This window comes from Sorex araneus, chromosome X, assembly GCF_027595985.1.
Source record: "Sorex araneus isolate mSorAra2 chromosome X, mSorAra2.pri, whole genome shotgun sequence".
Taxonomy (NCBI): domain Eukaryota; kingdom Metazoa; phylum Chordata; class Mammalia; order Eulipotyphla; family Soricidae; genus Sorex; species Sorex araneus.
Window position 1 is genome coordinate 55997147 of NC_073313.1, and position 24688 is coordinate 56021834.

The window sequence follows — 24688 nt, forward strand, 5'->3', positions numbered from 1 at the left end:
CTGCATGAAGCGGCTGAACCTTGATTTAAATCCAGCAATACTATCTAGTTCTCAGAGCACAGCTTAGAATGGTTACTGAGCACAGGAATAAGGTGTTGCCCTCTACCCCCAACAAAGCTCTGCCATCTGTGATAATATTTATAGACTGTGAGGAACACCAATACCATATATAACCATGCATATGGAGCTGGAGCGATAGCACAGCGGGTAGGGCGTTCACCCTGGGTTCAATTCTTACACCCGTCTCGTAGAACCAACCCGGTAAGCTACCAAGAGTATCTCGCCTGCACGGCAGAGCCTGGCAAGCTACCCATGGTAGGTTTTTTGATATGTCAAAAACAGTAACAAGTCTCAAAATAGAGACATTACTGATGCCTGCTTGAGCAAATCAATGAGCAATGGATGACAGTGATACAGTGAACCCTGCATATGTGGGGGGAAAACAAGCATACAACAAAGCTATTAAAACTATAAGAGCAAAGCAGTGGTTAAAAAAGGGAAAGGATTAAATCATGTATAAGGGAGATAATTCAACAAGCTAAATGTGTGCTTTGCAAGAGAGGCCCAGGTTTGATCTCCAGCACCACATGATTTTCCACAAGCATTTCTGGGACTAATCACCAGCATGGTTCTCTGAACATGGTTCTCTTATCATCACCAATGGATTGACTGCAGAACACTGAGCTGGAAGCAACCCTGTGCACCAATTAGATGTGGCGCAAAAAGAAAAGTTTTAAAGTTTTATTAACTTTCCCCCCTCCCTGATGTAGATTATCTAAGGAAAATAAAATGACTGAAAAGGTATTTTTATTACTTTTAGGTCTCTTACACATTGATGAGAAAACTGTGAAAATTTTCTGATTATAATTTTGAAGGTTATTATGATAAAACATAAAAGCCATTTTTTATGTATTTTTGGGACAAACGAGGCTTACTATTGGCTCTGCACTCAGGGAGCACTCCCTGTGAGCATGAGGGGCCACACTGGGTGCCAGAGAATGAACCTGATGAGACATGTGGAAGGTAAGTGCCCTACACACTGTACTATCTCTTCCCTCCCTGATTAAAAAAAAATTAATTGTTTTTGGGGCCACACCTGGAGATGCTCAGGAGTGACTCCTTGTTTTCCACTCCTGGGAGTACTATAGAAATAATACTGGAGGCTACAAATCAAACCTGGCCCAGCCACATGCAAGGCAAGGGCCCTATCTGCTGTACTATCTTTCCAGCCCAATTTTTATTTTTTGGGTCACACCTGATGATATCCAGGAGTGACGCTTGGGTCTGTGGTGAGGTATTTCTCCCAGTGGCATAGGGAAAACATGTGGTTCCAGGAATTGAATCCAGGTTTCCCACACACAAAACATGTACACCGCCCATTGATCAAACTTATATTTCAACATGTAATCAATTAGCACACCACAAATGTGATACTAAATTTTATTAAAATAATTCATCACTGTATTTCATACAAGTTTGTTGAAAATACTTCCAAATTATCTGTGCTGTTACAAACACTCTGAAAAATCTTCCAGAGCTGGGGAGACAGCTCAAAGAAATGGAATACATATCTTTCATGTACAAGACACTGAATTCAAACCAGCACCTGAGCAACCTGTCATTGCTGGGCCTGAGTACCACTACAGAGGAGCAACAACTGAAGATATTATGTTCAGAGAAATGGGTATTTAATGAAAAAGTTCTTAGTTATATCAATTATTATTCCAAGTATTCAAAAGTTGTACATAAAAGAGTAGGTACTATTATTGGACTGGCTGTAAGTAAGGAGAGGCTGCTAAAATCTCAGGGCTGAGTGTAACAGAGATGTTACTGGTGCCCACGAGAGTAAATCGACAAACAACAGGGATGACAGTGATAGTGATACAATTATTGGACAGCAAGAGTTCTAAAATGTTTCTTTAATTAAAAAATTATTGGGGCTAGAGCAAATGCACACCGGGTAGAGTGTTTGCCTTGCATGCGGCCGACCCGGGTTGGATTCCCAGCATCCCATATGATCCCCGAGCACCGCTAGGAGTAACTCCTGAGTGCAAAGCCAGGAGTAAAGCCCTGTGCACTGCTGGGTGTAACCCAAAAAGAAAAAAAATATTTACTATTTTACCTTCTAACAATAAACATAGGAATTACTAAAATCAGGGCTGGAGTGATAGTACAAGAGGTGGTGTGTGCCTTGCACATGGCTGACCCAGGTTCGACCCGCAGCATCCCATATGGTCCCCCAAGCACCACCAGGAGTGATTCCTGAGTGAAGAGCCAGGAGTAACCCCTGAGCAACGTTGGGTGTGACCCAAAAAAGCAAAAAACAAAACAAAAAAACCCCACACAAATGCAAAAAAAAACCCCACTAAAATTCCACCATAACCTTTGACACAATAAAGAATGTTACATTTGCAAAAAATAAAACAGGTTTACTTCATACAACATAAAACATTAGCAATACACTATATTTCATAGTAAATTAAAAAGATAACTCATTGCACCTTTAAATGGCACTTAATGTTCATAAAATTTGAAAGATCCATGATACTTAAAATAATGCCACTATATTCATAAAATACATCCTCCAAAAAAGAACTAGGGAAGTAACTGTCAAGTTACCTTTTGTTGGTGGTAAAAATTCAGGAAATTCTTCCTTCTACAGCTCCTATTTTTTTAAAATTTTTATATATTTTCATTTTTTATTAGTGAATCACCGTGAGGTACAGTTACAAACTTACAAACTTTCATGTTTGCATTTCAGTCATACAAGGATCGTTTACCCATCCCTACACCAGTGCCCATTCTCCTCCACCAATGCTCCCAGTATCCCTCCCCACTCCCCCCGCCTCTGTGACAGGGCATTCCCATTTGTTCTCTCTCCTTTTGGTGTTGTGGTGTGCAATAGAAGTATTGAGTGGCCATCATGTTTGGTTGAAAGCGGCACGCATCTTTCAACCCGAAAAAGTCCTCCCAATATCCTTTACTTGGTGTTCCCTTTTCTATCTGATACAGCTCCTATTTTTTTTTTTTTGCTTTTTGGGTCACACCCAGCGATGCTCAGGGGTTACTCCTGGCTTTGCACTCAGGAATTACTCCTGGCGGTGCTTGGGGGACCATATGGGATGCCGGGGATCGAACCCGGGTCGGCCAAGTGCAAGGCAAACGCCCTACTCGCTGTGCTATCGCTCCGGCTCCCACAGCTCCTATTTTTTACCAAATTTGTGCATGTATTTTTAAAGAGGGGCTGATGTATCTTGGTGGTAAAATGCGTATGTTAAAGGTGTGAAGCCCAGAGCTTGATTCCTAGAATTTCAATAAATGAAATTTGAATAAAAAGAAAATGACTGAAACTAGGACTATACATGATAAGGATAATCAAAATTTTACAGTGAGCCAATAAAGAAACCAACAAAACATAACAAAATTAATGCTAAACAGTGCGGTTTCTGAATAGTTACCTGATCTTTTTCCACCCTGGCTTGTACCTGCCTTTTCGTCCTTTGGAACTAGTTTCTGCATGTCAGCCTGGCCAAATTCACACCCGGATGGTAGACTGTAAAAACACAGTGAGAGAAACAGTCATCAAATGGCTTATTCTTTTAAATAAGGCATTCATTATTTTGGTGGTGCTCACAGATGCAAGGCATGCACGCTAGAGGAAGTCCTTAGCCTATGGTAGCTCATCTCTATTGATTCAATTTGCTGAGTCAGCAGTCAACAAGATTTATAATCCAACTATTTACTTTGTACTTCCCTTCTCCCTCATTATGATGACACCTACCACCCCCCACCCCCAGCATTGGCGGGCTGGAGATAGGTGCATGCAATTCCTAAAGCCCATACAAATAACATTTTACATGTGGCTAATAGACCAAACTTTGAATATTTTAACAGCAGGACTGAGATAATAAGAGAAAGATATACAAAATGATATACTTTAAAGCAATTCTCTACACTTACAGTAAGTGGGAAGGACAATGTTTTGGACTATGTGTCCTCAAAATTCTTAAGGGGCCTCAGGATGGCTCACTGGCAAAGCATAAAGCCACACAGTTCAATCCCTGATACAGCTGCATACAGATATCTATTATAGTCATGGTGGCTCTGCAACAACATGTCCATTTCTGGCATACACTGCAGCCAGTTGTGTCACCAGGTAAGTACCACAAGGAAATGTGTGAGACCTCAGGCAATCCAATAATAAAAAAGGGAACTGATGGGAGAGAAATTCATAACTAAAGCCATGATATGATAGTTACTAGTGGTGCTTCAGTCATGAAGGTGAAACTCTTCATTTTATGTTTTAGCCTTGGGGTCAGGGATCCAACACTGAGCCTTACACAGGTAATCATTCTTTTTGTTGTTTTGGGTCACACCTGGAGATGCACAGGGGTTACTCCTGGCTGATGCACTTTAGACATACTCCCGGCGGTGCTTGGGGACCATATGGAATTCTGGGAATCAAACCAGGGTAGGCTGCGTGCAAGGCAAACGCCCTACCCGCTATGCTATCACTCTAGCCCAAGGTAAGCACTAGAATAAGCTACATTCTAATTCCTGCCTCTGAACAATTTGCCTTTCTATCCTTAACCAAGACAATTCTATAGGCTCATATTCCTTGTCAGGAAAGAACAGATAACAAGAGATGACCACTCCCTTACCTGTTTGGGGTACACAGCGAGAGAAGAACAGTGCTTTCCCACACCAGGGAGCAGTATAACTGGCTCAGCTTGCTTAGAACACTCAGACCCAATTGAGAACCCCACTGGTTTACAGAGATGGAACGAATTTCACTCTGAAACCAAAGATAAAAGAAGTTGATTGTTGGGACACTCTATAGAACATTTAAAACAAACTTTCAGATATTTCAGAAGGATGAGGAATTCTATTTCCTCATTTGTCACTCTTAAAGAATTTTTGATTTCATCAAAATGTACACATTCAGGATGAGTTTGAGAAAGTACTCGCAACCTTATTTTGTGACAGGCCACTTAGATATTTCTACAACATAGGCAGACAAGCCATGATACTCGACACAGTCCTCTTGGCAATCAAATAGTGCTCCGCACTCTAAGTGCTCAGCTCAGTAAACATCCTTTTCATTCTACAAAAGGTGCAATCATCCACCAGAAGCATAGACATTAAAAAAAAACCTCACCCTAAATCTTTTAATGGCTAGTTAAAAGTAGAATTGTTTAGGTACTTAGAAGGCATGTACCAGATATTTAATTAGCTTTAAACCAATACATTCACCCCAAAGCTTTTTTGGGGACCACATTTGACTATGATGAGTACTTACTACTGGCTCTACGCTCATGATCACTCATGGCAACATGTGGTGCATATGCGCGGTCAGCGTAAGGCCTTACTGACTGTACTATTTTCGAGTCTCCCAAAGGTTATTCTCACCTGTCCAACTCTGCAAGTATGAACAAACATCATGATGTAGGCATGTGCAGCTGTGAGTGCATGCAGTAGAGGTGTGGCCTGAGCAGAGAGAGTAGCATCAGCAACATTCCCAGCACAAGCCAGCTCTCGTAGTAACACTGAACCCCCAGGTGATTCAATTGGGCGGTGTAAGGGCTCTAAGGAGGACAGGATGGAGTCCAACTGAAGGAGACCCTCCTGAAGAACTTTGGGTTCATGTGACAGTGTCTGAAACAAAAATAATTAAAGCATTAATATATATATAAGGTTCATAAACATAATAGTTTTCAATGGTTATAATTGGAAAAAGTGACCAACAAATTTTAGCACTGGTTCTGATCTGTCACCTGGTGGTGGAAACAAAACAGGACCATCAGATTCTGAATACACTTTCTAGAACAGTGATATTATTTCTCTTAAATGGGAGGCTTTAAAATGTGGTGACCATGGGTCTGGGAGTGATAATAGCACAGCGGGTAGGGCGTTTGCCTTGCATGCAGTCGACCTGGGATCGATTCTCAGCATCCCATATGGTCCCCCGAGCACCGTAAGGAGTAATTCCTGAGCATATGAGCCAGGAGTAACTAACCCCTGTGCATCGCCGGGTGTGACCCAAAAAGCAAAAAATAAATAAAAAATTTTAAAAAATGTGGTGACCAAGTCAAATGTAAAAACGTACAATAGCCAACTTGGAATTAAGGACTCCGTATTTGGCTCAACAAGGACCAGTTTTATGCAAGGTTCCAAAGTATGGAAGTAAACTATTATTTCAACTTATGTTCTTTCCACAATGAAAGACAAATCTAGGATAGGCATCCATCACACAATTTTGTTTTTTAAAATGGGGCAACTGAAGTTTTAAATGACCTTCTACTTTTTGGTTTGGGGTCCACACCAGTCAATGCACAGGGATTAGTCATGGCTCTACACTCAGGAATCACTTCTAGAGGTGTTTGGGGGACGACATGGAATGCCGAGAAATGAACCCAAGTAAGGCAAATGCCTGACTTGCTCTACTATCTCTACAGATCTTTATATGACCTTTCTCTCTTTTGAATTTGGAGAACAATCTGACAGTGGAACAGTATGTCAATCAGAAACAGAAGAACTTATGTGTTTCTTAAGAATTTTGTGATCAAGGTTAATCAAGCTATAGGTGGAGTTTTGTGGGAACTCTATGGTGCCAGGGATCAATGAACCCAAGCTTCCTACATGTAAAGCATGTGCTAAGTTTTATCTCTAGCCTAGAATTACATTTCTGATGGTCAGACATGATTAATCATTACAAACTTAGCCAATAAAAGTAATTCAGAGATTTTATATAATTTGTATAAAAACAACAAATAATTTTCCTTAGAGAAATAAAGGCTTACTAATTTATAGATGTTAAAGAATGAAAATTCACAGAACATAAGAATGGTGATTATCAGGAAGATTTTGAACAAATTATATGAGCATTTGTCTATATTGCTCAATGGGCTGAGTGCATGTTTCACAAGCAGAAGGACCAGGTTCAATCCCCAGTACATGGTCCCCTTTAGACCTGTGGGAGTGACACCTAAGCATAGTGCTGACAGACTCTGAGCACCACCAAGAGTGGCAAATAAAAAAAAACACACCATAAAACAAATTAATAAAAATACTTTCACTTATAATGATTATGCCGGGGGGGGTCTAATATTCAACATGGTGTAGTGGTCCTGAGATATCATGAGCACTACTTTGGAGGATCCCCCAAAATCCACTATTATATGAAGCTTCTTAAGACTATGCCCTCACCACACATATATCCTACTTCTTTTTTTTTTTTTTTTTTTTGCTTTTTGGGTCACACCCAGCGATGCTCAGGGGTTACTCCTGGCTCTGCACTCAGGAATTACTCCTGGCGGTGCTTGGGGGACCATATGGGATGCCGGGGATCGAACCTGGGTCGGCCGCGTGCAAGGCAAACGCCCTACCCGCTGTGCTATCGCTCCAGCCCCTATCCTACTTCTTATACCTTGTAGAGTCTGAAGAAATACTGCAAACCTGTATTCATAGCTCAATTCATGATAGTCAGCAAGTAGAGCAACCTAAACCTCTGCTGATGAATAGCAAAGCAAATATAGTATACACTACATAGTCTTAAAAAGGAAGTTGGTATATACCACAACAAAGTGTTTCAAAATCTCTCTCTATAAAATTATGGTCCCTTCCTAAGCTTCTTTCCTTCAGTACACTCCCTGACCTACAAGTTGGCAGCAGCTCTTATGCTGTGGTCCCCGTGTACTATTCTGGGGGCCCACAGTTAAGAAATACTGTGCTGCACAATAGAGGCATCTTTTTATTATTTCAGGTGCAATTTGGCTAGGAGGAAAGATGGAATTTAATTTTATCTTTGGGGATGAAGGGCTGGGTCAATCCTGGTTGTATTAAAGGCTAACTCATAGGAGTGCTTGGGAACCAAATGTGGTAAGCCAGTGATTAAATTGGGGTCGACCATGTGGCGACCAGCTATGCACAAGAACCTTAACCCCTGTACTATCAATAGCCCTTTATTTCTCTCTTAAATTAACTTAGGTAATATGGTTGTAATAATGTTTGAAGTTTATAATGCTGATATAAAATTTGCTGTATACAATCACCAACTGCTCAGGGTTTACTCCAGGCTTTGTGCTCAGAGATAACTCCCGATGAGGCTAGGGAGACCATATGTGGTGCCAGGGATTGAATCCAGGTTGGCTGAGTACAAAGCAAGCACCTTACCTACTGTACTATCTCTCTATACCCAGTACCGCTTTACATTTTAACTTACCACCTAATCCTAGACAAGGGTCTACCAGATAGTCTAACAACATGTTCTGTCTCTCTAGATAAGGGGAAATCATCTGGTATTTGTTCTCTCTCTGACTTTCATTTACACATGACATCCTTCAGTTCCATCCCTATTGCGGCCAATTGCATGAACTCATTTTACCTTAGAGATGCTATAATTGGATAGACACTTTGGGGGCAAGGGTTCATTTATAAGTCTGCAGAGTAAAAATAAGACAGACAAAAAGACGAATGGCATATAAATTTTAATTACATAACACACACAGATAGAGTAGTGAAATTCATGGAGACAAAATATTAATGGCCACTAGGGAATGTGAGGAAGGGGAATAGAGTTATTTTTTAAAGGATGCAGAATTTCAAGTCTACAAGATAAAGTTTTGAAGATGCATTGTGCACCAATGTAAAATTATTTATATACTTAAGATGATAAATTTTACTACTATTTAAAACACAGGAGCATTTTTCTTTATAAAATCTGACCAATAAATCTCTATTTGACTGTCAAACTTAAAAAAGAAAAAAACTGATCATGGCTAATATACTAGATAAGTAAAGCATCCATGAAAAAGGAATACACACACTTAAAACCCAACTGCCAATGTGCTCTTAGAGAGGGCTCCAGAGTTGTGTCTCAGAGGTAGAGAGCAGTTCCCTTGCCTATGCCATGTTCTGGGTTCAATTCTTGACACTGATCAAAAAAATTCTATCAAAGTTTTGTTGGAAATATTTTCTTTCTGTTGACTTCCAATAAAGTCAGATGTAAACACTATATACCAAACCCAATAACAGAGAACAAATACATTAAATTCTCAAGAAGAAATAATATATACAAATTATTAGTCACATAATTCATTGATAGTACAGACACAAAAACTTCTCATTATTTTTACAACTGAAGGTAAAGGAAGACCACAGGAAAAACATATATACAGAAGTATCACAAAATTATTTTTTAAAAAGAAATGAAAATATTCAGCCAGATAGTTCTTACCAATATGGATTTGCAGACACCTGCAACGGCCTGACAGGCTGCTGATGTGGGAAAGTCAATGGGTAGATTGGGAAGACCCAAAATAGTAACCAAAGGCAAAAGTCCTTTCTGATTGACAAATTCTTGGCAGTGGTCATCTGTTGTATTGTTGCTCAGAATAGATTCCACAAATTTCATCTAGGTAATGAAAATTTTTAAAAAGTTAGAGCCTGACACTTAGAACTAAAGGTAAGTCTGGATTAAGACTGGGGTAACCTAATACAAATAAAAACCAGTATTTTCTAGAAGACCAAAGCCCCAGGAAAACAAGGATAGATAAATGTTTAAACATTGAGAAAATCAGGAGTAATTTCAACTTTTTCCCACTCTACCTTTTCAGCAACACATAGTTTGATAGCACAGAAGTTGAATAAACTGATCAGGGACACCTCAAGAAGTAAGGACAGAATTTCATTCTCTTAATTTGTTTTGTTAGTGGTTTTGGCATGAAAATGTGTTGCCTCTCCCCTGGAAGCAAACAACTTGGACAATTTCCGTGAAATGTGTTGATAATGCAAATAAAACCTATAAGTCTGGAAATGCAATTCAGATCAAAGCTTTTAATAAGAAAGCAAACTGTGGGCAACAAACACACAGGCAGAAGAGAAACTATCTCTATAAAGTGTCGCAAGTGCTTCATGGGCTAGAACAAATGTTAAATGGGCTTCTCCTTGTTAAACAATTCAAACTCTTCACTTTTTCTTGTTACATATAGTTTTAAACATTTTAATGTTACGAGTTAATGGGAAGAAATGGCAAACAAAGGGGGAAATATATGTTGGACATATTTAAATAATATTAATACTGAATCTGTACAATTCTAAAGCCCACTCATTCTTCTTTGAATTCTAAGTGGGAATAGGAATAATGAACAAAAAACTTGGGAATATCCGAAAGAGAACGTTGAGCTAATTTTCTGCAATGTAGTCTAAGAGACCAAGGCGTGCCCATCTTTTTCCTACTGTTCTGCACTTTGTTTATTGGGCCACACCCAGCAGTTTTTGGGGGCTTCTCCCAACTCTGTGCTTGGAGGTTGCTCCCGGCGGTGCTGGTGATTGAACCTGGGCCTCACACATACAAAGCATGCGCTTAGCCTGTTGAACTATCTTCCCAGTCCTGCTTTCCAGTTTAATAAGGGCCCCAGTGAAAATATACAACAGAAATCACTGGACTATTTTGTATCCCCACACAATTTCCAGAAGAGTGAACATCTTTACTCAGTTTATCCTACCACAAATCTTACCACATTAAGGATGTAATCCATGAGGGGGATAGGAATACGTTCCTCTGTACCAACAACTCTGTTAAGGGAGAAAAGAGTGAGTTACACAGAAAATCACAATACCAATCCAAGAAAACAGCGAGGAAAGGGATCCAGTATGAAGTTCTAGGCCTTTTCCTACATTAAACTTAGAGCTGTTAGTATATAGCACAGGAAAAAAAAGAGTGAAATCAGTTATGAAGCTAGCTGTTCTAAACTGATAAGGTTGAAAGCACGAAGGGAAAAAACCCAAGACTTCACAAATTCAGCACTTGCAAAATCCGCAAAAGAAATGATCCTATTTTGGGAAACTACCACAGGAAAAAGACATCAACATGAAATTATTACAAACAAGTAAGTTTAATGAAAAATCTAAGCCTTTGATCGAAGGAGTTACTCAAAGAAACAAGTGAATACCTTACCATGTTGCTGCATCAGGTTTAAAGATACAAAGAACAGCTGGATATGGAATTTCTTTAAAATTCCATACTTTATAACAACAAACCACTAAGAACTGTCAGAGTTAAAGATGAAGCCAACAGCCACAATCTAACAATCTGGGCTGTATCACAACATTTCTCAAGCTACCCAACATTTATTGTCAGATCTTTTGTTAAGAAACTTTAAGGCTGCATTGTAGATAGGAATTTGACAGTTGTAGAAAAAGGAACTCTTAGACTAGGATTAGCTTTAACAAGAACTCAATGGAGGAAAAGGCATACTGAAATGAAACAAAATCTATCATAATATAAACCTCAGTTTTAATAAAGAATTTGGATGCGGACCCTGAAAGTAGACTTGGGAAGGAAAGGACTAAGTAGGAAGAAGGGAGAAGGGGAGAGAAAGGGCAAAAGAGTCGACAAGATGCTAAGTTCCTATCTCTAAGGAAGACAAAAAGTAAGAATTTGCCAGATAAGAGAGTGGCAATAAAATGTAGAACAGGCAAAGGAAGTTAGAGTCATCACAAATTATTTCAGTGATGAAATACTTGGAGACAATCTATAACACTCTCAATAAAGAATTTAAGAAGACCAAAGAGATTAGTATAGGGGTAAAGGCGCTTGCCTTGCACACTGTAGACCCCGGTTCAATCCCCAGCATCACATTTGGTTCCCAGGGCACCGCCAAGAGTGATCGCTGAGCACAGCTGGTGTGGCCCAAATCCCACCATCACACACAAAAAGGAATTTGGGGGAGATGTTTGAACAAAAGAAGGACCTATAAGTTAGGAGTGACATTTTATGAGGTCATACTTTCTCCTAAGAATATTGCAGCGTTCTGTAATATGCCAATGATTCATCACCCTTATTCGTTGTACCTCCTTGTGAAGAATCTAGTTTAACCTCTGCAGTTAAGTACAGGTGTAATGCCTTCCCAGTGATATTTATCCTTTTGGATTAGCCAAAATATGATGGTGCAGAGTCAAAAATTCTATCATGGTATGAGACCCAGGTAGTTTTTTGCATTTGCTAGATGAAAGATGTAGAGAATCAGAGACAAAACTAATGAACTATAGTTCTTAATCCAAGTTTGGGAATAAACTTACTCAAAAAATTCTGTCCTCTTTGCCCTCATCTTTTGGCTTTCAGACTTAGGATGTTATAAAGAAATAGCAAAATTGACAAATTCTCTCCAGGAGCGTACCTCTTATCACTGATTTTTTAAAATCTCGAAGTAGTTTTACACATATGTGCACAGTAACTCACAGAATGTCTGAAAAAGTAATGAACAATTAAAAACTTCCTATCTACTCCTCATCTCCAAAAACATACAATTTCCAAATTTAATTATGTTCTGGGCTGGAGTGGTAGCACATCAGGTAGGGTGTTTGCCTTGCACAAGGCCGACCTGGGTTCGATTCCTTCGCTCCTCTTGGAGAGCCCGGCAAGCTACTGAGAGTATCTTGCCCACACGGCAGAGCCTGGCAAGCTACCCATAGCGTATTCGTTATGCCGGAAACAGTAACAAGTCTCACAATGGAGACGTTACTGGTGCCCCCTTGAGCAAATCGATGAGCAACGGGACGACAGTGACAATTTTGCTCTAGTGTATTTTACCTATTAACTGTGGTAGAGATCTAATCAGAAGTAAAGGGATTACAACTGAGTGTCACGGTTATTATAATAGGAAAATTTCTTGGCTTTTCTGGGAAAGGTTAGGATAGACCGGAACTTTCTTTTAGCTCTTGAGGAGATACAAACTGCCTTCTGTAAAGGAGCTGTTCCAGCAGGTTTTCATGATTCAGGGAACTGCTTCCTGAATTCATTGACTTCAGAGTCCAGAATGCAGGAATTAAGTTCTAAAAACCAAATGGATCACATATCTTTCAAGTTGTTCAGGATAATGGTTGAGCTAGGTAAAGTAAATTTATTCCTACCAAGTATCGTTTGGCTGATATCCAACAATTTTTAAGAAAAAAGAAGCCAACAGTAAAGTATTTAGAAATAGTTGTAGTGAATGCCTCTGAAGAAAGACAACTATATGTGGGATCAACATTTGTTTAGTATTTCTTGCTTATTCCAAATCCCCAAGAGAAAAATCATAGTTTATGTTTGAAAATATAAACACCAGCATCAAATATTAGCTGCTAACTTGGAAAAAAAAGAAATAAAAGAAAAATGCACTCAGCCTAGGAAAAAACCTGGAAATTCAAAAAACTTTCAGGAGAATAGATAAGCACTTTATTATATGCATATAAATACTACTATTTACTACTGAAAGGTCACAACATACAGATGATGCAGCAACATGATTAATCTCAAAAACATGCTGAGCAATGGAAACCAGCTATAAGAAAATATTTAACTCAGATGTGATACATATAACTTCATTTTATTTATATATTAGAATGTGCAAACATTCTGTGACAGATTAAGCAGCTGATACCTCATTTAAAGCTAGAATATCTGCAGCTTAAAACCTATTTACAAAATTGTACATCAATAAAAATATTTGGAAAATTCACCCATGTGTATTAAGACATTTAAGATCTACGGAATACTTAATCTAATGCTCTTGATCATTAAACCAATCCAAGAAATATTATTGACTTATTACTAGTTATCTAAAGAAGGATGGGATATATTATTGAATGAGATACTGTTTCATTTGAAGGGGCAATATGCTTAAGTGGTAGAACTCATTAATATATACCTGACCTTTAAACAACATGGATTTGATATACAGTGGTCCACGTACACATAATTATTCCAATAAACACAGGTGCCCCTCTCCATTATGAACAGATTTCATCAGTAGTTCAATCTCTAGATATAAAGATGATAGGGACTTGAGCATCCACTAGATTTTGGTATCTACAGGAGTATGGGTATAGACTGTCAAAAGAAGCTAAGTTTCGGTAGAGTAGGATGAAGACAGAGTACAAGGGTTAAAGTGTGCTCGACATGCATGCAGTTCACTGATTTGATCCCTTGCATGGTACCCAGAGCACTGCCAGGCACGACCCCCAGCACAGAGCTTGGAGCAATCCCCAGAACCACCAGGAGGACCCCGAAACAAAAACTTGGGGAGATTAAAAATTACATGTAGACTGTCAATTTGGGGAAGGTAGCACCCCTAACCCCCATAATGTTCAACTGTTTATAATTATGTCTAACAAACTGTTGGAAGAACACAAAAGATCAACTTTCCATTTGGAGGTAAAGAGCAAAAACTTTAAGAATGAGACATTTTAGCAGGCTTTGCAGAAAAATTTGTTAATACACAATATCTCAAGAAAAGAACTAAGAGTGAAGAAAAATAAATGTTTGAAACAATACTGATTTGCTATGACTGGAAATTTGGGCACATCAGATTTAAGGTCTATGTTTAAAGTCCACATAGAGAAACTGTTATATACAGATGAACATGCATGGCTTGACTCAATGCCATCACCACTAACACTTTAGGAATCCTTGTTTGTACATAAGTAATGCAACCGTATCACATCAAGATGTCTGACAAACCAAGGGTGTGTGGCAAGAAAGTACTAAGATTCTGACAACTTCGCAGTCTTCCTTTCTTCCAAGGTTTTTTCTTCCAAAAAGAGAATGTTTTAATTAAGAGAAGATGTTGCGAGAATAAATCAGGGTTGCCTTCTCTGAGAAAGGTTAAGATGTATTAAGTAACATAATAGCATTTACTATCTCTCTTCCTAAATGATTAATACTTTCTAGATCCAGACAACGCCAATTTTGTAGTCCAGGCTTTTGCTCCTGTTATCAACTCATGTTTCTCAATATTCCACCCCCCACCACAAGTACCACCTGACCATATTTCCTCCTCCAGGCCCCTGTTCTAACAGTTGGCCCGCTAGTATTGTGCCATGACCCCCATTCGTGTGATTTTTCAACTGTGACCCATTTGAATACTCTGGAGGCCCACAAGGGACTATATGACCATGTAGACTGTAGTTGAGGAACACTGATTTCACCATAACCAATTCCTTTATGATTTGAGATGCAAGGAGAGGGGTACTACTAAGCAGTGCTTAGTATCCAGGCTCAGGCTCCTCCAGATGATACTTGGTCGAGATATGTGGGCACAATGGTTCAGTGTTTGCACCTGGCGATGTTTATCCCCAGTGGAGTTGGGGGAAAGAGAGCCACTTTGGCAGTGCCACAGAGCTATGACATACCAGGGATCAAGCCTGGTGGCTCTGCACGGAAAGCATAGGCTCCAGCTTTTGGAATTGTTTCAGTCACTCTAGGCCCACAATCACCCTACTTTTACAAAGGAAAATGATATGCCCAAGACCACGAGGGTTGGCAACCTGTCTTTGAAACACTTACTGCTGATTAGGCTCGGTTTCATTCTGCTGAGTAGAATTAAAGCTCTGCATGGCCTGTACCTCTTCTTCCTCCTCATCCTCACTAGAGGCCTCCTCTGCAGCATGATTAGACCTTGGGGGAGGTGCACTAGTGGTGCCATCTGCTTTCTGGATCGATGGCTTCTGACAGATGTATTTAGGGTCTCTTCCAAGATTACAAATTTCTTCAAGTAACTGAAAAGCAAAGGAAGTAAGATTTAGCAGTATTCAAGGAATGGGGAAATGACTGACATTTCTTTGGAGTAATTTTTATATACTCAATATAAATACATTGTATGTTTTAAATCTGTATATATGTAGATATAAAATTCCTGAAGTATGGCTAGTCACTAACCACTTTACAAAGAAAGTAAGTTAAAGTCTCCCTAAGTAAAATCTATTGTTTAGAGTGACACTGCTGTTAAGTTGCTTGATAAGACTGCATGTTCTAATTCTGTGAACAACAAAAATTCACACTAGTCAGTGTACATCAAGAAATGGTAATAGGTCTATGTGTGTAAATTAGAAAGAGTAAGCAATAGGCCAATTTAAGAATAGCTGGCCAATTGTATCCAATACAAGAAAGCAATACTTAAGTCATTTTGGAGTATGAACAAAGGACAGATCCAAGGTCATGTAGATAATGAAGGACACATAATCTTATAGGCAGAGTCTGATAATCCAAATGATCATTAGTAGGCCAGCCCTTTTCCTAAAATCTCCCCCTTCACTGCTCTCTCACACTCACATTTCACAGTACTAGTTTTTTCCCACCTTAATGATTGCAGTTGTTGCATCTGTTTTAAGAGTGGGCTGATGTCTCATAAGCTCATCAACAGCACTCCCCAGGTTGGACGCAGTATCTCCTTAAAGAAAAAATAGACTGCTAGAAAAACTGAAGAAAATAAGAGTCAGCTATTTTCTATGCCCAAATATAAGGAAGGAAGAAGAAATGGATTTGATTGTTTTCATTGTCTAACACTGTGCCATTTTCAAATGACTTCATAAATTCATATCAACCCTCATACCCAATCACTGGGGAAGATGAAAAGAAAAGTGCTCAGTTAAAGTTTTACATGGGCTTTATTTATTTTTGTGTTGGGGCCCACATCCAGATGTATTCAGTGAATTACTCCTGGCACTGCACTCAGGCATAGCTGCCAGTGGGATTTGGGGGCCATGTGGTGCTGGAACAAACCCAGATCAGCTGAGTGCAAGGAAAGCTCCTTACACACTGTACTATCTCTCTGGTCCCCAGTAAACATTTTCAGAAGTAACTATTTATGCTATATTCTATGTGGATAATTATATCGTAAAGGTCTGAACTAGTATTGTAGAATGAAAAGAAGTACAATGCATTAACTCCCTCTTGCTGTGCCAGTAACGAATGATACTGTCTATGACTCAGCAATAGAGCACTTGCCTTGCATGTCTGAGGCCCTGGGTTAAATACCTTGCAATGCAAAAAAAAAAAAAAAAAAAAAAGAAAAAGAAAAGAAACTGGCTAGAATGCTGAAGGGAAAAAGCACATTTTTTGAAAACCGATTTCTTTCTATAACTCTACTTTCTTGGTACTCGACAATGATATGGCCTCAAATACACTGAGGAGATATTATTTGTACCTATCTCAGAAACATGGCTATAAAACAGAAGACTTCAAAAATTCTCAATACTCCTTATCTCCTATTACTAAAGACTGAATAGTGGACCTAGAAAGCTCTTGCTAATACCCAATTCTTATCACCACCATGACAACATGTTTAAGAACTGTCAAAAAGATGAAAATACTATGAGCAGAGGCTAAAAAGGGAGTACTCCTCTCTTTACTCTTTTTTTTTAAGTGCTGGAGATTGAACCCAGTTCTCATGAATGCAAGGCATGCATTTTACCATTGATCCCCATACCCAGCCTAGGGAAATATTCCTTTCATTCTGTAGTAATAATGTACGCCAATAAATCCTATTAAGTGTAGCAGACCTATCCAGAGAAATGATGTGAGGTTAAAAGAACTTTTTCCCATGTGAACTGTTTTGATAATCATCTAATTTCTGGGCACAACAGCAAACTAGTTACTTGTAAGATAAATCCTGGCAACTTACCAAGGGGATCAGAGCTCCTCCTCCTCCGCATGGCTGGAAGGTAATCTGGAGACAAAAGAACTTTGAAGAGACGTTCAAATGGCTGACACTGTACAAATGACTGAAGACCTCTGGCATTCAAGCAGAGAGCACTGAATACATTTGGCAAAGAGCCAAGAACTTCACGAGTAGCAGGAACCTAGAGAGAAAAGAAAATGAACTCAAAAACATCTAAAAAGAAGAGTTCAAGAACATAAGGTAGGAAAACACTGGCCAAGGATAAGAATAAATCTTTTTCTTATCTACATAGGGGAGTTTTCATGCCATACAAGACTCCTGTGGAAGTACACATGTATAAAGACATACCTATACTTACTGCAATTCATTTCTTATGCATCACAGATATCTGTAGCACTGTCGTCCCGTTGCTCATCGATTTGCCTGAACAGGCACCAGTAACGTCTCCTTTATGAGGTTTGTTACTTTTTTTGGCATATCATATATGCCATGGGTCGCTTGCCAGGCTCTGCCATGCGGATGGGATACTCTCGGTAGATTGCCGCGCTCTCCAAGAGGGACGGAGGAATTGAACCAGGGTCGGCCACGTGCAAGGCAAACACGCTACCGGCTATACTATCGCTCCAGTCCATCACAGATATCTAAAATTGTTTTTTTGTATTTGGATAACATTGGGTTGTGTTTTGGGGATCATAGTCTGTTGAGCTCTATCCGTAATCCCAATTTGAGTTATTTATTTTTGAGTTACACTTGGTTGTGTCCAGGGCTTATTCAAACCTGGTCAACTGTTCGCAAGGCAAGTGCCCTATTTGCTGTACTCAGTGATAAAAAAAAAGGCTATCTGCTTAGAGCTCAGATAGTTAACATTTTTTGCTTTTTGGGTCCCACCAGGTGATGCACAGGGGTTACTCCTGGCTCATGCGCTCAGGAATTACTCCTGACGCTGTTCAAGGGACCATATGGGATGCTGGGAATCAAACCCAGGTCAGCCGTGAGCAAGGCAAATAAATATCCTACCCTAAGTGCTGTTACTCCAGCCCCCGGATAGCATTTTTCGGAATGAAGTCTATTTTAAATTAAGGTATGCTGTATCTTTTAAAAATAGATTCACTCTTCTCAGAGAGCCAGCCCTGTGTAACCTCAGAGAGCCCTAACCTCAGAGAGCCAGCACCTGTGTAACCTCAGAGAGCCAACACCTGAGTAACCTCAGAGAGTCAACACTGTGTATCCTCAGAGAGCCAGCACTGTGTAACCTCAGAGATCCAGCCCTGTGTAACCTCAGAGATCCAGCCCTGTGTAACCTCCGAGAGCCAGCACCTGTGCAACCTCCGAGAGCCAGCACCTGAGTAACCTCCGAGAGCCAGCACCTGAGTAACCTCAGAGAGCCAGCCCTGTGTAACCTCAGAGAGCCAGCCCTGTGTAACCTCAGAGAGCCAGCACCTGAGTAACCTCAGAGAGCCAGCCCTGTGTAACCTCCGAGAGCCAGCCCTGTGTAACCTCAGAGAGCCAGCCCTGTGTAACCTCAGAGAGCCAGCCCTGTGTAACCTCAGAGAGCCAGCAGCTGTGTAACCTCAGAGAGCCAGCACCTGAGTAACCTCAGAGAGCCAACACTGTGTAACCTCAGAGAGCCAGCACCTGTGTAACCTCAGAGAGCCAGCACCTGAGTAACCTCAGAGTGCCAGCACTGTGTAACCTCCGAGAGCCAGCCCTGTGTAACCTCCGAGAGCCAGCACCTGTGTAACCTCAGAGAGCCAACCCTGTGCAACCTCCGAGAGCCAGCACCTGTGCAACCTCCGAGAGCCAGCACCTGAGTAACCTCAGAGAGCCAGCCCTGTGTAACCTCAGAGAGCCAGCACCAGCACAACCTTAAAAAGTTATTTTGATGTGGTTGAAGGTCATGTGGGGGAAGGGTGATGCAGGCCGAATACAGACTATAGACTGAACACAATGGCCACTCAACACCTTTATTGCAAGCCACAACACCTAATCAGAGAGAGAGAGAACAAAGGGGAATTCCCTGCCATAGTGGCAGGGTGGGGTGGGGGGAGACGGGACTGGGGAGGGGGGGAGGGATGTTGGGTTTACTGGTGGTGGAGAATGGGCACTGGTGAAGGGATGGGTTATTGAACTTTGTATGGGGGAAACATGAGCACAAAGATGTATGGATCAGTAACTGTACCCTCACGATGACTCTCTAATTAAAAATAAACTAATAAAAAAAATAAATAAAAATAGATTCACTCTTGTTATTAACTAGTGTTTATCCACATATCTGTGGATAATGATCCACAGTACTAATCCATGTGAGTACTAAATGGGGTGCTAGGCCAAGAAATTTCTTGCTCTGTGTACTTTTTGTTTATTTAGAGGCTTTGGGGGCTACACCAAGCAGTGCTCAGCAATCACTCCTGGCAGGGTCAGGGGACCATATGGGATACTGGGTATGAACTCAAGACGGGAGTGCAATTGCAAGACAAACACCTTATGTACTGTGCTATCTCTTTAACCCTACCTGCTATGTGTACTTTCTGAAAAGCACTTTATCTGGCCATACATTAGCAACATTAAAATTCTTGTGGGAGGTGCAGAAAATTTCTATGGACTGCCACTGATCTGTGGAGTAGATGAAAACCACTGCTGTAGTACAGTACAGTAGAATAACTTTTAGAACACACCAGGAAACCAGAAAAAGTGTGTGTGATTTGCTTTCTTAGCTCATGCTTTATTACTCAGGCTGGGAACAGGTTTCAAAAGCGATACTGAGGAGGCCCAGAACACTCCGAAGCCTGACCTGTGATTCTCCGTGTACTGAGAAAGGATTTGAGGGTGAGAGGATGGATTTGCTGCTTGAGCCCTTTGGTACCAATGATTACCTAGGAGTTCAGGTGTGTACTTTATATGGGTCTGACCCCAGTTTGAAGCCTAGCAATACATGGACCCTGGCAGTGCTCAAAACACTTCAAGGGACCATGTGTTGCTAGGCATCAAACTGGGGTCAGACACATATAAGGTATACAAGTAAACTCCTGTACTATCTCTCTGCCTAATGCTTTATCCTAGTAGTCTGCAACTACTAAAGCTGCAAAGACTCCAAGCCATACCTTAAACATGTCTGTTTTGCAGGGAGAGGAATACTTAAGTAGTCTCTTTAGAGAATAGCAAAAGAATTCACATCTTTTTTTGGGGGGTGGGGCAGTGGCTCATACAGTGCTTGTTCATGGGTCTGGGAGGCTATTCTTAGTGATACTTGGACAAATGAATGAAATGGTTCTGCAACAGGGCCACACCTAGGGCTGTTCAGGATCAAATCAGGATTCCAAACTTGCAAAGCATACAAGTATACCCGAGCCCTGTGCTATATATTTCCCCTCCTACTTACGTCTTTGATAAGCAGTGCATGTAGCATGACATCTGTCAACCCATTGTCCTGGAGTGAGGAGAGCAATGATGGTTCTTGAAATACAAACACAGTCACTACTTCAGTAGCTAAAAAAGAAACAAACATAAAATGTATGGCAAACTGTCTTCAAAGGTATTAGAATCAGTGTGTGTAAAATACCAGACTGGGGCTGGTGTGCTAGTATAGTGGGTAGAGCATTTGCCTTGCACATGGCCAACCCAGGTCTGATCCCCAATATCCCATATGGTCCCCCGGGCACTGCCAGGAATAATTCCTGAGTGCAGAGGCAGGAGTAACCTCTAAACATTGCTGAGTGTGATCGAAAAACAAACAAAAATACCACACACTAGAATAGTCGCTAGACAGTATGAAATGCTAATGCTTAGAATGAATTCATAATTGTGTTAAACAAAAAAATAATCATTTGAAAGAATATATTATTTACGCCTCAATATTTTGGGGGCCCTTTATTGGTATAATGACTACAGTTAGTAATACCTGCAATGAGTACAAAAAATATGCTAGAAGGCATTCTCTTTTACAGTCGACAGGACAAAAAATATTAACTATAAGCAGATGTTTTTATTACAGCTTAAATGTGAAAGCATACACACAAAAAGTATATAGCTTATATATATTATTAAAACATAAAACAGAAAAGTAAGTTATTCTTATGGGCATTTTCATTTCTTCTTTTGATTTCCTAGTAATTTTTCAGCAGCATATTAAGTCTCCATAAGGTTGAGTTTTACCCCATCTTTTTATATATGGTTATTTCTTGCATAACTGCATTTTGATTTGCAAAGATTTCATTTCAGTGTTTATGCCTTACTATGAAACCTTTTGTTGTGTCTGAACATGGCGCCTGAAATATGTACTCTAAAGAAAAATGTTTATTTTGGATTTGTGGTTGGAAATTTTTCATTATACGTGTTGGATATAACAAATCACTCTTTTGGTATGGTGAGAGCATGGATTGGGGACGGGAAAGATAACCTTTATATAAGTAGTATTTGCTTTTCTTTCACGGTCTATTCCTCAATGTTTAGCTTTTAAAGTGTCTTTTTCATGTATCTGAGTTTACATTGGAACGCCCTAAGTTTCCTAGATGCGGGAATATCTACTTTCAGATTAGCAGAATCTTGGTCATTGTTTCTTTAACCATACATTCTCCTATTTTGTTGTGCTTTCTCCAACATTTCTACAATGCAATGTTTTCTACTGATGCTGCACCATGAACTTCTTATGTTTCCTCCAGTAAAATTTTTTCCCATTCTATTTTTTTTAAACTCTGCTCTATTTTGATGGCCTCAAACACTATTCATGAGCTCACTAATTCAATCCCTGGCTTCTGACATTCTGCTTGTTAGCATCTGTAGCATTTTATTTCAAAATATGTATTTTTAATTTTTTTTGGGGGGGAGAAGGGTTTCTTAATCAGTGCTCAGGAGATCTGAGTACTGAAAGTGATTCTCAGCTAATCAAGCAAGCAGTTAAGTGCAAGGGCCTGAGAATGTAGCACTACTCAGGCCCTGTGGCATCAGGGATACTTGGTTCACCCCTGTGTTGCCAAGGTCTGCAAGTAAATTGGCAGTGCTCTGGAGCCTTCAACAGTATGTCCTGGCCCAAATTTCTGCATTATTTAGCTCAAAGATTTCTCTTTAGATTTCACACTGTCTCATACTTTCTTGGCCCTTATTCTGCTTTATTGAGTTACTCATTTCACAAAGCATCCTTCGACTGGTGCATTAAATTCTTCATCAGAAAGTGAAAAATATTCTTGTTTTCCTAGGTTCTTGTTTTCATCGATTAATTAAGATGAATTCCTTTGTTCATGGTGTCAGGCTCTTGTTTCCATCCATTAGTGAAGGTGAATACCTTCCTTTATGGTGCTAAGTGAGAGCTAGGGCTCAGGGTCTGTGACTGAAAGGCCTGTGCCATGGTTTGGGATTCACTGTCACTAATTATAGACCAAGACTATGACTCTAAGTCTGTGGAACACCCCATCCCCACCAGCAAACTGACTGTACTTGATAATATTTTGTACTTGATAGTATTTTGTGGGAACCTCCACTCTAGTCCTCTGGCCAGATTTACATGGCCACTGAAGTCAATGAAAGGTAGTCGTAGGAGTCTTTGTCCTTAACCTGGAATGATTATTTCTTTAGTACTTTTTGTTACCAATAGAAATTCGACTGGACATAACTCTAGGTTATTTCATAACTTTAGAAATAACTGGGCATAACTCTAGGTAAATTACTAAGCCAATCACTACATGCCTTCAAAGTTATAAACAAGGGAGAACGACAAAGTTCTATAATAGCTGAAAAACAGACTGGTATTAAACTACCTCACATCATTTCAAGGTAAAGTTTATGCCTTAAGTGGAACTCTTATTGTATGAGTCACCAATATATGAAAGGTACCTGAAACAGTTCAATAAGGCAGGAAGACCAATTATCATGCTAAAATATTCTAAAGAGATTCTCAGACCCATTAGTTTTCCTGTCTCTTCCTGCTTGAAGTAAAGTGCTCTACAGTATAATTTATGGAAGGGTAATGGCTGGTCTAATTATTTTTAATACACAAATTTGGTCAAATACAAGCTAATTTATAGAAAACCTGGAACCTTCTATGATAATTCAATTACCAAATATATTCTATGATAATTCAATTATCCAAATATGAAGCAATAACTTTCATAGAAGAGATGTATCGCTGATGACATCTGCTTTAGTGTTTTACATCTCCTATTCACTTCCTGAATCACCCAGATAGGACTCACCGGTTCATCATCTCACCCTCCCCAAGCATCTTCTAATAGCCTCTGTTTTAGGTAGGGGAAATTATGTGGTGCTGGAGATGGAGCCCAGACACGAGCCTTGTTAAGAACAAGGACATTTTTTTTTGCTTTTTGGATCACACCTGGTGATGCACAGGGGGTACTCCTGGCTCATGCACTCAGGAATTACTCCTGGCGGTGCTCAGGGGACCATATGGGATGCTGGGAATCGAACCTGGGTCAGCCACGTGCAAGGCAAACGCCCTACCCACTGTGCTATTATAGCTCCAGCCCCGAACAAGGACATTTTTTAAAAAATGTTGTTGCCTTTTTAAAATTTCCTTTCTCATTTTTTCTTTCTCTAGCGTATGGGCCTTATCACATAGTGCTTGAGGGAACACAAACTTATGCTAACATCAAACTTAGTGGTGAAACATTAGATGCTTATCTGAATGCAGGGACAAAACATTTTCATTCTCACCACTTCTATTTAGCACTATGGTAGAAATCAATGTACTAGGAGCAAAGAGGAGGAAAAAACCCATAAAGGTTAAGAAATCACCAAAAGCATCCTGAACTAAGTACTTAGATCACAGAACACTACATTAATATACATAAATCTTGGAGGTGGAAAGACAGAGGGTAGGGTGCTTGCTGGGCACAAGGCAGAATCAGGTTTAGTCCTCAACAGCCCATATGGGTCCCCTTAGCACTAATGGGAGTGAAACCTGTGAACAGAAACAGAAGTTATCCCTGAGCACTACCAGTTGTTCTCCCCACCCAACAATCTGGTCTAAAAAACATCCCAAACTGTAGGATAAAATTGGTTTTGTCCTTTCAGCCTCGCCGCAGGGAACGTAGTTTACCTTAAAGCAATGTTCTTTCTGTATGGACACAGGAAGACAGTTAATATTATGCTTTGTAACTTGGGAGTTAATTAACTCCGAATAATATTTACTCCTGGGCATCTACTTTCTCGACTTGGTTGCCCTTAATTCCTAGAACCCCCAAGGGATTGAATGGACGGACCCAGGGCAAGCTGTGAGCTACCCTGGCATCGAAATGGGC

General features: G+C 40.0%; 1 protein-coding gene across 15 annotated transcripts in view; it reads right to left on the reverse strand.

The window, feature by feature from the left end:
• HUWE1 (HECT, UBA and WWE domain containing E3 ubiquitin protein ligase 1) overlaps positions 1–24688 on the reverse strand; it is a 164475-nt gene that overhangs the window by 69198 nt on the left and 70589 nt on the right. For all 15 annotated transcript variants that reach the window (XM_055119788.1, XM_055119784.1, XM_055119790.1 and 12 more), the window contains 9 exons: positions 20818–20924; positions 17442–17619; positions 16117–16208; positions 15326–15537; positions 10518–10575; positions 9236–9412; positions 5410–5655; positions 4662–4795; positions 3459–3553 (listed from right to left, as the gene is read on the reverse strand). In XM_055119788.1, the coding sequence (XP_054975763.1) occupies positions 3459–3553; positions 4662–4795; positions 5410–5655; positions 9236–9412; positions 10518–10575; positions 15326–15537; positions 16117–16208; positions 17442–17619; positions 20818–20924 (1299 nt within the window). The remainder of the gene's footprint in view (positions 1–3458; positions 3554–4661; positions 4796–5409; positions 5656–9235; positions 9413–10517; positions 10576–15325; positions 15538–16116; positions 16209–17441; positions 17620–20817; positions 20925–24688) is intronic.